This window comes from Coffea arabica, chromosome 1c (genome assembly GCF_036785885.1).
Source record: "Coffea arabica cultivar ET-39 chromosome 1c, Coffea Arabica ET-39 HiFi, whole genome shotgun sequence".
Lineage (NCBI taxonomy): Eukaryota > Viridiplantae > Streptophyta > Magnoliopsida > Gentianales > Rubiaceae > Coffea > Coffea arabica.
The window spans coordinates 55,646,515-55,664,934 of record NC_092310.1 but is presented as its reverse complement, the minus strand read 5'-3'; the positions used below and the strand labels follow the sequence as shown (position 1 = coordinate 55,664,934).

The 18,420-nt window shown below is 36.6% G+C and overlaps 2 protein-coding genes across 2 annotated transcripts; both read left to right on the top strand.

The window, feature by feature from the left end:
• The first annotated feature begins 1,709 nt into the window (after positions 1 to 1,709).
• LOC113731091 (N-terminal acetyltransferase B complex auxiliary subunit NAA25-like) lies at positions 1,710 to 13,448 on the top strand. Its single transcript, XM_027256156.2, has 19 exons — positions 1,710 to 2,275; positions 2,562 to 2,718; positions 2,828 to 2,946; positions 3,043 to 3,117; positions 4,405 to 4,498; positions 4,584 to 4,702; positions 5,216 to 5,286; positions 5,849 to 5,990; positions 6,119 to 6,294; positions 6,642 to 6,841; positions 8,032 to 8,162; positions 8,332 to 8,408; positions 9,371 to 9,445; positions 9,624 to 9,816; positions 10,756 to 10,875; positions 10,987 to 11,125; positions 11,291 to 11,331; positions 11,608 to 11,862; positions 12,553 to 13,448. Exons 1-19 carry the CDS (start codon positions 2,129 to 2,131, stop codon positions 13,246 to 13,248), a joined length of 3,027 nt encoding a protein of 1,008 aa, XP_027111957.2. The 5' UTR covers positions 1,710 to 2,128; the 3' UTR covers positions 13,249 to 13,448.
• A 1,749-nt stretch (positions 13,449 to 15,197) lies between these two features.
• Positions 15,198 to 17,779, top strand: LOC113731097 (laccase-3-like). Its single transcript, XM_027256170.2, has 6 exons — positions 15,198 to 15,357; positions 15,476 to 15,627; positions 15,715 to 15,959; positions 16,065 to 16,193; positions 16,286 to 17,227; positions 17,321 to 17,779. Exons 1-6 carry the CDS (start codon positions 15,223 to 15,225, stop codon positions 17,449 to 17,451), a joined length of 1,734 nt encoding a protein of 577 aa, XP_027111971.1. The 5' UTR covers positions 15,198 to 15,222; the 3' UTR covers positions 17,452 to 17,779.
• The last annotated feature ends 641 nt before the right edge of the window (positions 17,780 to 18,420 follow it).

Below are 18,420 nucleotides of genomic sequence, written 5' to 3'. Positions count from 1 at the left end.
GACATAAAAATGTAGAAGATGCATTAAAAGCAAGTATAGACGTAGTTATGAACTAGAACGGAGGAATATTTTATTGTAGTCCAAATTTTATGATTACTTTATAAGACATAAAAAATTTAGAAATAGGAATACAAACTAAAGGATATGAACAATTTCAAGGAGATAATTTAACAATTAGCATAGGATTTATAGGAAGACTAACAAATAGCAGCAAAACTAAATATAAAGTAGAAATAAAACCAATAATAGAAGCAACGACTAGCAGAGGAATAAAATTAATAAAACCTATAGAAGTAAGCGCTGAAAACCTAGCAAGAGAAGAATGGGATATAAGCAAATCCGTAGAAGATAAAAATCCAATAATACCAAAAAATAATATCATGTATAAAAATAGTCAAGGAAAAGTAAGTTTAAGATTTCATAATTACGAATCCTATGTATGTATATGTATACACACACACATATATATATATATATATGTATGTATGTATGTATAATATTGGTTTAATTATTTATTGCTCTATATATATGTATGTATATGTATATATACATATATGTATGTATGTATGTATAATATTGGTTTAATTATTTATTGCTCTATAGATATATATGTATGTATGTATATGTATATATACACATATATTTTTATATATTTTTATGACTTCGCTATTGTTGTTCGCTTTCCATTATGATCAGCTGTTGAACTGGTTGTATTTTTTACCATTAATAAAATTTGGAAACACTTTCATTTTATCCGACACATACTTATTTATAGAAAATTACATCGATTATTTATTGCCATTACTAAAATATGGACAAACTTTTGTCATTTTATCATTTTATACTTCTTTATTTGTAGCAAATTTCAATCTATTAATTCCCTACTTTATACATGTTTACATTGATTATATCTTTCATGAATTTTTTTTTTATCAATCAATGTACATTTTCTCTTTTCTTAATTTTCTTTAATTTCATTCAAACTATCTTTATTATTGTAGTTGATTATTTCTTTGCAATTTGTTTTGACAAATTTCATTTTTAATGAATACATATTACACATAGCACATTACTCATATAATTCCATTTTAATTAAAAAAAGTCCATTCAAATTGTATAAATAGTCATTCTTTCCTAGAATATTCTATTGATTTTTATACTCTTTCTTTTGAAATTTGATCTATGCTTAAGTAGTAGTCATATAACACGAAAATCATAAAAGTTCTCCCAATTTTTTTTTCTTAATTTTTAACCTTTCTGAAATTTGATAATTTGAGCAAATAATAAGTTCATTTTCTATTAGTTTGATTTTAATTTTTTTTTATTTGTGAAAGAATCAAATATTTAATTACACTTATTCCTAATATGTCTTCTTCACTCATATGTTGACTTGCCAGAATAAACATAATTGAATCATTGAATAAGATTCAATTGAACTAATTATTAATATCAACCATTTTTAGCATGTTTAATTTTAATATATGTCTTATAATTAGTATATTAAATTTTATAAGATAGCATTTTAAGTTCTTTTATAACAATTTGTGTTAAAAAAATAAAATTTATATAATATAAGTTGCACGGGAAAGAAACTAGTGTGTGTATACATACACACACATATACATATATATATATATTATATGTTACCATTAGGTATTTAAGCGTTATTAGCAATGGCTTTATTTTTATTTTTAAATCAATTTTCAAGGTACACTAGCGTAGGACTGTAGGTAGGGCTTCACATTTCAGGTGCACCCCTAAAGACAAAAGAATTGAGCCACATTGGCACGGAGAGACGGAGCCCTCCGGCCCGGACACAAAAACCCTTTGTTGAAAAACTCCAATCCCACCGTTTCGCTTCCTCCCGTCTTCTCACCTCGGTCCTCTCCCCGCCTTTACCCACTTCATTGACATCTCAACCACCATCCCTCACCTCCGCCGCTTTCTTCATCAATGCTACAAAACTCTAAAGGTTTTCCCCGCAGCCCCGTCACAGCCACCGCAAATCCTCGTAACATCACCATTTTTTGAGAGTAACACGACGTAGTGCTTGTAATTTTAGAGGAGGAAAACTAATTTCTTTCTTTCTTTCTTTTTTTGGGTAAGTTTTAAGTTGCATAACTATTGAATGGCCTCGAAATTCGGGTTGGCGGGTGGTATACCGGAGCGTCGAGTTCGACCCATATGGGATGCCATCGACTCTCGCCAGTTCAAGAATGCCCTCAAGCATTGCAGCGCTCTGCTCTCCAAGTACCCCAATTCTCCCTACGCTCTTGTAAGTCTCTTTTTGCTTTATCGTTAGTCATCCCAGTTCAAATTTATCTGACTATCGATTTTATATCCACAAAAATGTTTAAAACGTTGCCAATTGATTTTTTGACTGAATTATGCTGTCCTAGTCAAAATTTGAATCTTGCTGTTTTAGAAGTGTGATTGAGCTACGTTTCTTGGAGTGCTTTTTAGTTTGTACAGCATTGGAATAGAGATTTGCGAAGGTTTTGGTTTCCTCAAGTATGAAATTAGAGTGACTGGAGGGTGGTGTACTTGTATTTTTGGTGCAGGCACTCAAGGCTCTGATTTTGGAAAGGATGGGTAAAGCTGAGGAAGCACTTTCAGTTTGTCTGAATGCCAAAGACCAACTATATACCAATGACTCTGTTTTGATTGACGATCTTACGCTGAGCACCTTGCAAATTGTTTTCCAGCGTCTTGATCATTGTAAGTCTCAAAAGGCTTATTCTCTCATTTGTTTGGCACTTGATATTTAATTGCGCCAACCTGATGAAGGTTTTGTCTTTTATTTTTGTCTTCTTTGGATGGGTAACAGTGGATATGGCAACTAGTTGCTATGAATATGCATGTGGTAAATTTCCCAACAGCTTGGAACTCATGATGGGCCTTTTCAATTGCTATGTACGTGAATACTCGTTTGTCAAGCAGCAACAGGTTGGTACTTTATTTTACCATTTTCTTTGCATTTATTGGTATTCTTCAAAAGTTTGTCGGGTTGTATCTTGCCATTTCTGCTTTTATTCTTCACAGATAGCTATTAAGATGTACAAGGTTGTTGGTGAAGAAAGGTTTTTGCTTTGGGCTGTTTGCAGCATCCAGTTGCAGGTTCTTTCGGTTTACTATTCTTTTTGTTTACTGGTTTTGTTCAGACGTGAACTCTTCCTTGTTTCTATAAATAGTTTCCTATGCTTAGATCTCTTGGGAGTATTTGTTCGCTAGGAATCATATATAAATGGAAGGAAAACACGTAAGTTATGGTAGAGTTACGGATGTAGCTCAGACTAGAGTTACAGACATATCTCATCCTTACAATTATCAACTAATTTCAAAAGTAAACGAGTTACCGGCTTGTCCAGTTATTAGTGTTTTCTAATTCTCATCTGTCATCTCCCTAGCTTAACCGAAAACTTCTTCTCCCTTCCTTTTCCACTACCCCCACCACTCTCCACCTCCTCCACCCCCAAGCCCTCACGCATCACTCCAATATTCCTTCTCTTCTCCGCCATGGCCAAATCACTCCGCACCTCTTTCCCTTCGTCTCCTGCAAATGCTGCCCATCTAGTTTTACGCCAAACTCGGTAGTATCATAACAAATTTCCCTCTTCTATTAATTTTCATGTACCCAAATCTTCCATCTCCACATAAAATTTTCCACTGGAACTTTGTTCTCCAAAGATGGAACTTTCAGGTGCTTATTATATAAAATTTGGTCTATTGATTAGATTACTAGGCTTGAAAATGTAACATAGCTAAATTGGAAGATGTCTAACCTGTTTTTCATCTTTTGTTGGAGTAATTGAAAGTGCAAACAGGTGTGAAAAAGATCTGGAAAAGATAGCTTTAGGTGAGAAAAAGATCTATAACATATTGGTGCTGATTTAATTGTTGGGTGTGATTATGCAGCCACTTATGTGGTGGTTTGCCATTGATTACTTGAGGTTCCGATGAATTTTAAGCTAAAGGTAGAATCTCTGTTGCAGGAGAGAAATTAAAAAAAAAAGGAGACTTTTTCATAATTTTGTCAGAGGCCACCGGAGTGTAGAGTTTGTCAGAGGCCACCAGAGTGTAGAGTTTTTCTGGTTGGACGCAGGAGTGTATTTTTTTTTGGCTGGACAGTAATGAGCTGTTGCATAAATTTTGATATTTTGAGGATTACTTTCCAATAGAAAAGTTTCAGTAGCAACCGGTTGTATTGATGTGTGTAAGTTTGTGACTTTCAATGTCTGTCACCTAAATATTGTCCTAAATGGAATTGCTGAGCAGAACCTACTAAATAAGTACTGTAGAGTCACATAGAAGCTGACAATTTTTCACAGAGAATACTCTGAACAGTGTAAATCATAAAATCGCTCTTTTGTTGGCTCCTTATCTCTCTGCTTTTAATTTCAAAAGGTTTTTTGTGGCAATGGGGGAGAAAAGCTGCTACTTTTAGCTGAAGGTTTGCTCAAGAAGCACATTGCATCACACAGTTTGCATGAGCCTGAAGGTGACTTCTGTTACTTTTGAACTAGAGTTTCTTCCTTTTCTTTTTTTTTTTCCTTTTCTGCTGAAGAACCTTTGAATTGTTTCAGCCCTCAGTGTGTACATCTCTTTATTGGAACAACAATCTAAGTTTGGGGATGCATTAGAAATTCTCGCCGGAAAGTTAGGGTCTCTTATAATGATTGAAGTTGATAGACTACGCTTACAGGTATAGCCTGAACTTTACTCGTGTCTTTTGCCATTGTCTTTAATAATTGGGATAAAATAGCAAGCGTATATTGTCTTTAATAATTAGGGGCAATTGACTTTCCTTCTTTTCAACTGTATATTGTCTTTGCTCATGTTACAAGGGAATATAAAGTAGAAAAATTGTATAAGCATGCCTATAGGTCGTTGAGAATCTGTTTTCTGGCCTTCTCAAATTATGTTGCTGCATACTCTCTCCCTCCCTGAATATGATGCATACCTTCATGCTTTTTCTTTTTAAATATTCTTTTAGCAAATTATTTGTACCTTCCTGTATTATGTCTTGACTATGAAATTTAGTGAAGAGACACTAGTCTCTTCAGGCTTTGCAAGATCAAGATTAACGCTCTTCTCTATGACTGTGTTCTTGCCAAGCCTTAAACTCGATACTTCAGCTCTTTATATATTTTTTTTATATGCTGATTTGCATACACTGTTGTTCGTAAAGTTGTACTCTGTAACTTCAAGTTGACAGGGGAGGCTTCTTGCTAGGGCAGGTGATTATTCTGAAGCAGCTGATATTCTCCAAAAAGTTCTAGAGCAATGGTATGTTTTGAAGTTTTGAATTGAATGAATTCATTTTCTTTTGTTTGAATTGACTAGAGGTTGGCTTATTTTGTTTGTAATTTTTCATCTAATTTTCCATTAATCACTTATAAGGAACTATGTGCATCTTTGAATATCATAAGTATCACATGAAAACAGCTTATTTGTACCCAAAAAAAAATCTATAGAACATTTAAAAAATAATACCGCATTGGTTTTCATGTGAAAATAGTTAACTCATTTTAGAAAAGTTGCACGTGTATAAGGTGGCCTGCATATCCTTTTTTGTTGGTGTTAATTGTCTTTCCAAAGACAAAACATTAATATCTCTTCCCCTCTTTCTCTCTCTCTCTCTCACACACACACACACAGCAAGTTGCTCTATCTTTGCAGTTTTTAGAACAGGTTATTATATCGCTTGATTTGAGTAATTCGCACGTGTCTTTGCAGTTTCTTCCTTTGTTGTGTCCTAAATAGTTTTCTGTCTTTTTTCCTGCTGGTATTTGTTATTTGCCCTCTGTATCCTCTACAATTTATTTTATTTTGTTCTTGTTTTGGACAGCCCTGATGATTGGGAATATTTCTTGCATTATCTTGGCTGTCTGTTAGATGATGGAAGTAGCTTCTTCTTGGGTAATGGCGGTAATTCAATATATCCTCCAAAGCATGTGGGCTGCAAGAACTTGGATTTGCCTGATGAAGTGGTGTGTGCATATGGCTCTTACATACAGTCGATTCTTATTGTCATTAGTTTAAAAAGTGCTGCACTATTTGTGCTTTGTTCATAGATTACCTTGTGGATCACTTGACTCATACGTTGTTGCATTGGCAGTTCAATACTCGTATATCCAGGGCATCAGTTTTTGTAGAGAAGTTAATGGCTGAATGCGATAATGCTTCGATAAGGTCTCCACACTTGGCAAATCTTGAAATTCAAAAGAGGAAACTTATGTATGGAAAGGGAGATCCTGGCAAGTTAGTTGAAGGACTAATGCAATATTTTTCTAGGTTTGTTGCCATCTCGGTATTAGCTTGTTAATTTTAGATGATATCTCTAACGTTGACCTTATCCTTTCTGACTGTCGTCATCATTTGCTCTGTGCTATTGAATAGACTGAGAAAAGGGGAGAACTATGTGCTTCTTACATTTGTGCCAAGAATAGCAGTTAATTATATACTTAAATTCAGCATTTAGTGAAAAGTGTTTCTCTAACATGTTTTTTCGTGCTATAGTTGGTCCCTTAGTCATCCATGCTAGGCAGTTGGATCTCATTGCAGAAATTTTGTGATTGTGCTGTTTATATCTGCTTCTTGCACTTGATAGAAATTTCTGTCACTTTCATTTTGTGAAACAGGTTTGGTCATTTGGCTTGTTTTACATCCGATGTTGAAGCTTTTCTGTTATTCTTGGATGATCCTAACAAGAGTGACGTTTTGGAGAAGTTGAAAGGATGTGAATTGACCAGCAGTTCACAAACAAAGGCTCTTGGTCAAGCCATTACCATCTTCAAAGTTGAAAATTTAATCGGCAACATGTTTTCCCTTCCTGTTTGTGGTATGGCTGTTATATATGAATCTTGGTTATGGTAGATACTAGTTTACACTATCTGGTTGTAGCATGCTTAAATCTCTACAGCATTTAGTAGATCATGGTAGTCAACCTCTCCCCTTGAACAAAAAAATGAGGAAAATGAAGATCGACAGAAATCTTGATGCTTATGCTTATATGCTAACGACTAACTTATTTCCAACTAATAAATTGCTAGGATGGTTGTTATAAGATTTGAATTGACATGTTCCCTTTTATGGTATTTGAAGATGACCTGCTGGGGAAGGGTGTTAATCATGGATAGGATTCTATTTCGGCTTAAAATATGCAATAAACCCAAGCTTGATGCCTTTAGCTTCATCTGTCATAAATTTTAGGTGAGAATTGAAATTTAGATAATTTCAAGAGCGATGGATGTGTGGAATAAAACTTATGTTACTTGAAATATAATGACAAAAAAGCTATGTTCCTTGGGCACCATACTTTTCTTCCCATGTGTGAGGGATCTGAAGAGTGATGATACTTATACTTGGAACATCCATTTGACCTTTCAAATGAGAAAACCATATAGGGAAAGTTACTATTTTTGGGATTGATGATGAACGAATGTAAAACATTCATTACCGGATTAAATATTGTGTTACTACTATTGTTGCAGATATGCAGTCTGCAGCTCGTTTATGCTACGTATACAAATAGTGACCCCTTAAGACTGTATGTCTTACTCTTTGACAAAATAATCAAGGATTTATGTAGTGTGTTTATTTATTAATATGTACCCTTCTTTTGCTTGAGATTTACTTATGTCTTAATGTATTACATGGAAAGAATCCAATGTGGAATTGCTATTGCTGGAGAAGTTTGTTTTTTGAGTCTGATGATATTAACCCAAAAGAGAGAAGGGTTGTCTCAAGCATCTCTGTTGACTGCTTTGTTGCTGCCAGTGGGTTGCTTGACAATGGACAAGTGTGTTTAGGGTAGTGGGTTTGTTGTCATGCTGTTTCTCAGTGCATTCTTCAAATCACTGGGACAAAGTCATACCTTTTCTCTGTTTCTACTTATTTTAATTATTCGATAAACCAGCTTTTTGCATATGCATAAAACAGTTTCTGCCTTCACTTCTCTAGTTTGATAAGTTGCACTCAGCTGTTGTAATGCCTTTGAATTGGATATTTACATTGATCTAATTTTTCCAGAACTTGAAGGTTTAGCAGTGCGAATGGCAGATATGTATTGTAAAAATCTTCCCCTATCAAAAGATTTGGACTTGCAGGAAAATATGCACGGGGAAGAGCTTCTATCTATGGCTTGCAACGTGTTGGTTCAGGTATGATGCTTCCCATGTTTTTTTTAACCTCCTTTCAGGAGGTCTTATGTTTTGGTGTTTAATCAGTGTACTGTTGTAGGTGCTTTGATTTCTTTTTGTTTACAATTTTAAATTGTGTTTTTTCTTTTCGGTAACAAAAGATGATTGTTTACATCTTTTCTGTCTATAGCTTTTCTGGCGGACAAGGAATGTTGGTTATTTGCTGGAGTCCATTATGGTTCTGGAGTTTGGATTAACTATTCGGAGGTTAGGAAGCCAACTCTTACTGCTTATATTGTCTTTCTTTTTCAGGTATTAAATGGCTACTTATAAAAAGGAATAACATTGCACTGTACTTATCACGAGCCATGCATTTGGTTTGGCACTAATTTTTTGCTAGATGCTAAATTCTCTGTTAATGGGTCTCAATTAGTTGATATTAATAATGACTAGTATTTGCAGCCACAAGCTCATCTGTTACCTTTTACCTTGATGTAAGTTGTCGAACAGGCGTTTATGTAGTTTGACTCTAAACTAGATTGACCGGATGTTTGTGTTTGTTCATTTTGTTATTGTTTAAGCTTGAGCTCAGCTTGTTTTTGGTAGCATAACCAAGCTTGAGTCACTTTAAAACTTATGAACTACAAAGTCAATTTTTTTGGCTCTTTGAATGGATGAACAGGTCTATACATTGTGGTCTATTGTTGATTTAGCTTGCGCTTCTACTCATCTAATAAACTTTGTGACGCGTTAATTATTTTGACTAATATTACTGTATTTGTAAGAAGACATTAAGTGTGGCCTGTCAATGGATTAGTTCATCTTTTAGAAGTTCTGCTACAAATGAGGAAGCTTTTGAGATCATATTTTGTTTGGTGACTTAATAAATGATAAAGGGCAAGAGATGACTACTTGCGCTTGAGCTGTTCACAAATGGCTGGAAACTTTGAAACTTAACAGAGGTTAACATTTGATTGGTTGTTTTTTCAACTTCTTAATGTGTCTAGTAGCTGGATAAGTTGCATATGGTGTTTGAGATTTTCTGTAGTATAAGCAGTTTCCAATATGGTATAATTATTATTTTCCATGGTGTGTTCATTATGAATGCACCAATTTTCTTTTCCTTTTTTGTTTTTTGTATCTCATTTTATTCTGGAAACATTTTAATTGAATATGTGGAAGTTCTTAATCTTCTGTAGTAACATGTGCCTGTATTTTATGTCTGGCAGATACACATGGCAGTATAAGATTTTGTTGCTTCACCTGTATTCTTACTGGAATTGTCTTCCTGTTGCCTATGACTGGTAAGTGTTAATTACAGCTTAATATTCTTAAGCTTAAGAAGTTGTAGTATGTATTTTAATATTCACTAACTGATTTTAGCATGGATTGCTGATTTATTAACAGTTTTCATTTTCTGAAGTCCATGAGGCATACTTTTCTGTTGTCTGGGCATTGTCACAATTCTTCTTTCCTGTATAGGTACAAATCTTTGGATGTGAAAAATATTTTGCTGGAAACTGTATCACATCACATCTTACCGCAGATGTTGGCATCTCCGCTTTGGTCAGATTTGAATGATCTTTTGAGGGATTATCTAAAATTCATGGACGATCACTTTAGGGAATCTGCAGATCTTACATTTCTTGCTTATCGCCACAGGAATTATTCAAAGGTACTTTACACATTTTGTCTGATTAGATATGTTGACTGAGACTTGATGATGTTGTTGAAACCTTTTCCAACTGGTGTATTGTTCTCATACCAAATACTGTTTGTTAGATAATGTTCTTACTTTCTTGTGTTCAAGTTAATGAGCACTGACTTATCCGTAAGCCATTTTTGTACAGTTGTTTTGCATTTGCACAACCCCTATTTGATGTGGAGAGAATCAGGTTTTACAATCCTAGCGGTGATGTCACAGTAATTATTAATGTTATAGTGTTGGTTGATGAGTATCCTTGTTGATAATGCCATTGCTTCTTTAGACGAGTCTTAAGACCTTATGGATTTTTTTTTCAGTTACCTGGAGACCGGCACTTTTAAAAAATTTCTCTGCAAGTCTTTTTTGTAGTGACTGATTTCTTGAAAGTAAATAGTTTTTATGTGCTCGAGCTAAGTGGGCTGCAAAGAGTATTTAAATTTGCTTTTCCCATATTTCCTGTAAGTGATAAAAAAAAATCTGATGAACATTCAACTCTGTTCTCTGGGGTATTGATGCTTAACTGGTAAAGATGCAATGGAGCAGGATAAGATGTGGATGTAAGTTTAAATTCAAAAATTCAGTCTAAACAGGGGGAAAAATGTTGTAGTGAAACTCATTTGGTTGAGGTTGATTCTGTATTTTGGTGATTTAAAAGGACTTTTTTGGGATATTTCCAATATCTCTGCAAGGCATGGCTCTCATTGTACTTCCTTCTTAGATAGAGGGAGTTAAATAATCTTCTGTCTAGCGAAGTATTAATAATAACTAAAAATGCATTTTGGATTGTGGTCTTTCCTTTTACTTATTTCTAAGTTTGTTTCTAGCCTATCTTTTTTTCTTTTTCCACTCAATCTTCTATTTGCATCAATAGTATAACGGGAATCTTCACCCTCTTTAGTTTATCTCCAGGTCATTGAATTTGTACAATTTAAGGAACGCCTGCAGCGATCAAGCCAGTATTTGGTTGCAAAGATTGAAGCACCTATCTTACAGCTAAAGCAGAATGCAAATAGCATCCAAGAAGAGGAGGTACTCGGGTTCTTTTTGTTATTTATTTTTTTATATTTTATGTAGCTTGAGATGCCTCTATTTATTTTTTGAAATTTTATGTAGCTTGAACTAAATCTTTGTTTTTTCTAGTGTATATTGGAAAGCTTGAAAAATGGAAACCATTTCGTAGAGCTATCTAATGAGCTTGGGAATAAATTGTTGACCTTCAATGAAGACTTGCAGCTACGACCTTGGTGGACACCAACATTTGATAAGAATTATCTTTTAGGTCAGTCTAAAATATGTTTCTTAACTGGGAACAGAACTAAGAAATGATAAAGGTTCTCTTTGCATTGTTTTGGATCTTCCTAGATTGTTTGTCAAGCACGTAAGAGTTGAATAGTAGGTTGCTCTTCCTAGTTTGATTATTTAACTTGGTCTCAATTACTGACAGGACCATTTGAAGGAGTATCCTACTACCCCAGGGAGAACCTGGTATGAAATCTCTAGAACTATCTTGATATCTTCACTGTGAAGTTGGGACATATAATGAAAGCATAACATTGTACATTTTGCCATATTTGGGCACAATATGGTATCATAAACTTGTCCAAAGAAAATTGATATTTTCATACATGTATATCTTCAACGGTGTAGTGAACTGAACTTTCTTTGAAATTAGCCATTGTATTCAAGGATCACATTTGTATTTGTGGTCACTTCTACAGAAAAATTAATCACCCAGTATAATATCTTTGGTTGCATATTCAGATCAAACAAACAGAAGAAAATGTACTTAAAAACATTGAGAAGAGATCTCTACTTCCACGGATGATCTATCTGTCCATCCATTGTGCTTCTTCATCATTGAAGGAACATACTGAAGCCAATGGTTCAGCATTTGATCCTAAATTGTCATTGGAGCTTAAAGTTCTGCTCGAGCGCTATGCCAGGATCTTAGGCTTTCCCTTTCAGGATGCAATAGAACTGGTTTTGGGGGTTTCAAGTGGGCAAAAGCCTTCAGAGGTATGTGCTCATATATTTTGACGTCATAATTGGTTGCTCTATAAGCTAATATTCACATAATTTTTCTTCGTCCATAGTTTCAGTTGCAAATGTGTTTCTGCATGAGGTTTTGGGTGCTAGAAATTTCTTCGACATATTTTAATGCCATATTTTACTGAATTGTTTGATAATCTATGGGAAAACCTAGTTGTCCAGGTTTCTACTCATGCATGCTACATCAAAAATCTTCTTTGAACTTTCTAAAGTATAACTGAGAAAATATTGGACATTATATGAAGTTTGCTGTTCAAAAGTATATGACTAGGAACAATTTCACTGTTGACTGACTGCTTTATTTAGTTATTAATTTTGTCCGTTCAGATCTCCTTGGGAGAAAGAAGGATCTAATAGCATAAACACATTTATTAACAAAAGAACTGCAATAAGATTTAAGCATGGATGACAACATCCAACAAATAACATATATGCATCTATAGGTGACTGAATAATTCTGGCTACAGTTTTGCGAACCTACACAATTGCTATCTTTCTTTGAATTGGATATAAATGTATTTAGTGCTGGATTCAAGAGGCAATAAACGTGATTGGCTATTGTGGGTAAATGATGGCAAATTCTCCGAACTGTCAGTGCATCTTGGTTTGAGTTGGCTATAGCTAGATTTACTTCTTGATATATGTTTCAAAATGCAGGCATTGAGCTCAGACCTGATTGGCTGGATTAATTTTGTTGTGTTCTTAAATGCTTGGAATCTGAACTCTCGAGAGATAGGGTTTTCAAATAATGACAAGCCAAGGCCTAGTACTTGGCATCTAGTGAATTCTTTGCTGAAGAAGTATATTATTGAGAAGATGAGATCCACAGGACCCCTATTGTCTTCTCCTGGTGGTGATCTTCCTATGTTGGTGCAGTTGGTAACTGAACCCTTATCTTGGCATAGTCTGATAATCCAGTCCTCTGTCCGGTCTTCTCTTCCTTCTGGGAAAAAGAAGAAGAAAGGTGGGGTTACAGAGCAGACAAACTCTCACCACTCTCATGAAATACAAGACTCTATCCAGAGTTTATGTGATGCAATGAAGGAGGTCACTGGATGGTTGAGTGAACAAATAAACAAGTTAGATGATGTAAAGTTTGAAACCATATTTTCCCTGCTCCAAGTAAATGGGGAAGATCAAGGGCCTGGGAGAATTCTCCATATGTTTGAAACTCTGATTTCATCTGTGGATAATACGGCGCTGGGTGATCGGATCTCCCAAGCTTTGCAGTCGTGGGATGCTGCTGAAGTTGTAAGGAAAGTTGGGGCTGGGCAGAGCAGTGTACTGTCTCAGTTTCTTAGGATTTGTGAATCAAAAATTAAATCGCTGCAAGCATTGAGGACGCATTTGTAGCACAGCCTGGGCTGCAGCGGCCATCGATATTGCTAAGCTGGAAATTTTGTAATTGTTACTGATTTTTTGACCACTAGATTATTCTCATTGATGTACGCGAATAAAAGTTTTCTGAGTTGAGAATTTACACGCTTGTAACGGTAATTCTTTAAGATGAGCTTTGGAATGTAAATTTTGATGGTGATCTTTTTCTAAGTTAATACCTACCTTTGACCTCGACGCAAAAGGCTAAGAATGGAGCATTATTGTCTAGCTCCCGAGTCTGAAATCAAATGCAGCGATGGTATCTCAAATCCAAGTGCCGTTTTCTGCACAGAGTACGAAATCTGATGCTCCTACTCATCAAAACCTTTTGGACTTGCTTTGGCTGCAATTTTGAGTAAAAATGTTTGTGCTTGGTGCATTTTTATGGTGTGATGTATGCAAGTGTGATTGAAAAAATAAAAATGGAGGATTGCAGTCTTGTTCAGCGTTCTGTTGGCAGGTTGCCTAACTCTCTCCATCCTGTTTGTGGGTTTTTGTTTTTTGTATTTTTTTCGGGGTGCGATGGGTGTTGAGCTTGTTGGACGGCATTTCAACAAAAGAAGATATGAAGGGGACAAGTAAAAGGAACAAACACACTGGAGAAATTAAAGAATCAAAGTTCTTGCATGACCCTCAGGGTGCCACTAATTTGTGCCATGATTGAAGCTAATGCATACAATAATAGGGTTGCAAGTGTGGAACAGTTCTGGTCTTTTTATATATATATATATATATATTTTTTAATTTCTTGCAGTCAAACTTGTGATATTTCCTTTCCTTTTTGCATCCTCTTTGTTTCCTTGCATGATTAGACGAGGGACTCTCAGAAAATGAGAAGTCCGACGAGTAGTATTGCTGAGAAGCCGAGGTCAAATAAAGCTAATAAAGTTGCAGCTTACAAAATATTTTGCTTGACTCACCAAATCTCCTGGGAAATTCAACCTCGCCGATCAAGGTTTCCAGCAATCCCTGAATTTTTAAGTGCTCTGCATTAAATAAACCTGGCCTAGCTACAAAACAAGAAGTCCATCTTGTCACTTTTTCCTCCTCTGTTGTTGACTTTTTGACATAGAACTCTCAAGATCAGTTGCAAAATTTTATGCATTGCATTAGATGCTCGATCAAGATTGGTTTTGCACTTTGGTACTGATTGTTTGGCTAACGAACTGCTCCACTCTTTAACTCACACAAACTGCACTATGTGTCCCTTAATGAAAGCTATGTCATCAACTAACTCTAGTAAATTAGTCGAAACCAGCGGCTCACAAGTCCTTCCCCCCAACTAATCGTGGCGGATATTCAACCCTGTTTGACCTTTTCCTTTCTTTTTTCTTTTTCTTTTGCTCTTCAGTGATATGCACGGCAAAGAATTGGATACAATCTATGGGTTCGCAGTAGAGACGGGTTCCCATTGTTGCTTTGAAACTGTTAGCATAACGTAGTAGGAGTAAAATTTTCTAGTTTTGGAAGTACGATTGCGTCCTTGATTTACTCAAGAAAACAAGATATTATACTTACTGGCATCATTTGTTAACTCCCAGATTCCATTTCCCCCAAATCTTATTCTAGCAGCAATTCATAATCTGAAAGGAAGGACTAAGGAAACTGGTTACGTTCTTCTGAGTCTTGAAGGCTTAGGCTGAGGGTTCATGCAGCACTTTTGGTTCATTCCAATGCACTGCGAGGGCGAGCTTAGTTTAGCAATTGATAGAACAAGTGGGTGCACCAAATCCTTCATGCGGCTGGACCACGTTGCCAAATTAGATTTTCAGTCCTCGGCTGACTCCTCCTCCTAACTAATCTGCCCAATAGCCAAAGGCCCTTTTTTTTCCTTTTTTTATAAACAAAATTGTGATTTTCATTTCCCTCCTCAATGCACTACTATAAATAGCTGTATCCAATTATACATCCTACAAATTTCCGTCGAGCAAAAAAGCTTAATTATTAGGAATGGAGGCTCTTAGCCCCCTCAGTACTACTAGTGTTGTAAAGCCATGGTCGAGTGGTTTTCTCCTGGGCTTTTTAGCCATTCTTGCTGCCGTAGCTTCTCATCCGAACGGAGAGATTCACTACCATGAATTTGTTGTACGTCTTTCTTGTTTTTTGTCCTCCTTTTATATATTTCCTAAAAAAAAAATTGTAACTTTTCACAGACAATACACTATGTAATCTTCTGCATGCTGTCATTGGGTTGGGGAAACAGGTACAAGCTAAGTCGGTGACCAGGCTGTGCAGTACTCACAGCATAATTACAGTTAATGGGCAGTTTCCAGGGCCAACTCTAGCTGTACGAAATGGCGATACACTGGTTATAAGGGTCCTAAACAGGGCTCCTTACAATGTCACCCTCCACTGGTAACTAATGACAAACGTTTATAAGAGTATATATCTGAAGTTAATGACAAAGTTATTAACCGAGCACATACATATTATCTCCTCCAGGCATGGAGTTCGTCAAATGAGAACCCCCTGGGCAGATGGTCCTGAATATGTTACTCAATGCCCGATCCAACCTGGAGGAACTTACACTTACCGCTTCACCATTGAAAATCAGGAGGGTACTCTATGGTGGCACGCTCACAGCAGATGGCTCAGAGCTACCGTCTACGGAGCACTTGTCATCTTCCCTAAGCAAGGATTCGCATATCCCTTTGCGAAACCCAAGCTAGATGTCCCCATTATTCTTGGTAAACTTGCCTACGCCTCACTTCCACTGACCTAATTTTACTCGCAGTTGAAATCTATCTGAATAAAATTAACAGTTGCGTAAAAAAAAAAAAAAAAATGAGCAGGAGAATGGTGGAAGAGGGACATCATCAGTGTCATGAGACAGGCTCTCTTTACCGGGGCAGCCCCAAATGTTTCTGATGCCTATACAATCAATGGTCAACCCGGTGACCTCTACAGATGCTCCAACCGAGGTAGGTTACAGTTGCCACTTCTCTGGATGAGTCAATAATAATAATAATAAAGTACTGAACAAATATTTTCTTCCTGGTTTGGATTACAACAGGTACTTTCAAGGTCTATGTGAACTCAGGGGATACAGTTCTCCTGAGAGTCATCAACGCTGCACTCAATCAACAACTCTTCTTCACCATCGCCAACCATCAACTCACTGTTGTTGGTGCTGATGCCTCCTACCTCAAACCCTTTTCAACCAGAGTCATCATGCTCGGACCTGGACAGACCACCGATGTCCTCCTGAATGCTAATCAGCGAGCGGGGCGGTACTATATGGCTGCACGCGCCTACGCCACCGCTCAGGGTGCCCCGTTTGATAACACCACCACTACAGCCATCCTTGAATACAGAAATTCCAGAACAGGGTCATTCTCGAGACCTATTTTGCCTCAGCTTCCAGCCTTCAATGATACAGCCACCACAACCGCATTCACCAGCCAGTTGAGGAGCATTCCTTCCAATTATAAAGTTCCCACTCAGATTGATGACAGCTTGTTCTTTACTGTAGGATTAGGCTTTGTCAACTGCAACCCCGGGCCTAGATGCCAAGGGCCTAACAATACACGCTTTGCGGCTAGCATGAACAATGTCTCCTTTGTGCTCCCCAATAGAACCTCCCTCCTGCAAGCCTATTACCAAAACATACCCGGAATTTACACCTTAGATTTCCCACCAGTTCCGCCTGTCCAATTCAACTATACAGGAACTGTACCGCGATCCCAGTGGCAGCCTGTTTTTGGGACTAAGCTATATAAGCTGAAATTTGGTGCAAATGTACAGATCGTGTTGCAAGACACGGGAATCTTCTCAACAGAGGACCACCCTATTCATCTTCACGGCTACCATTTCTTCGTTGTGGGACAAGGTTTTGGCAACTTCAATCCTCAGACAGATACCGGAAATTTCAACCTTGTTGATCCGCCATCGCGCAATACAATTGATGTACCCGTTGGTGGATGGGCAGTCATCCGCTTCGTGGCCGATAATCCAGGTTTGGAAATATCAAATTTTTTCATTCCGTCTGAATGAGAACTACCTTGAAAAAATCTCATTAATCTGAATTTCTTGACCTGATTGAAAGCAGGGGTTTGGCTATTCCACTGTCACATTGATTCCCATCTGACTTGGGGCCTGGCTATGTCATTCATCGTTGAGAATGGAAGAGGAGAATTACAGACCGTAGAGCCACCACCAGCTGATCTGCCACGATGCTGAGATGATTATGCATAGATCAGATACATGCTAATATTGAATCTTTTTTCCTGTTTGCAATAATTCATCAGAAGTCTAGTCGTCCGGCATTCATTGTCCTTGGCTTCGTCCATTACGCTCAATCATTGCAATACCAAGTCCGAATTGTTTTAGCTAAGCAGAAAAGTCTACGAGTCTTAGTTTGAGTCATTTCTTTGGACCCTTGATCTAGGGAGGTGTTCCGCGTCAACACTCAGTCCATGTATCCTTCTCGTGTAACTTTGCATTCCATTAATTGAAGTTGAATATTTTGAACGAAATTCTCTCATATGAATATAGATTGCTTGGGAAATTAACCCTCTCATTTGTTTTTCTTATTACAAAAACACTGTACGACATATTGAAAAATGCAAGACTGTCGATTTGCTAGAAATTGTACGCATAAAATAGCACTAAAAAAGAAAAAAAAAACAAGGGTAAATTCCACTTTACCCCCCTGTGGTTTAGCGTTTTTTCACATAACCCCCCTATGGTTTCAAAAGCTATACATAACCCCCTTATAATTTGGATTAAAGTGTCAAAGTAACGGAAATAGTCACTCGTAACGGCGTCACCTAAAATGTCAAAAATACCCTTATGTAAGGTTGAAATTTATGTATTAACCAAGGGGGGTTATGTGTATATTTTGAAAATCATAAGGGGGTTATATGGTAAAGTATTAAACCATAAGGGGGTTATATGGTAAAATATAAAAATCATAGGGGATTAATGTGTCATGTATTTATAAGGGTAATTTCGACATTTTTAGAAGTTCCGTTACGAGTGACTATTTCCGTTACTTTGACACTTTAATCCAAACCATGAGGGGGTTATGTATAGCTTTTGAAACCATAGGGGGGTTATGTAAAAAAAGGGTAAACCATAGGGGGGTAAAATATAATTTACCCAAAAAACAAAGATCCCCCAACAATGCATGTCGACAGGCATCCTGAG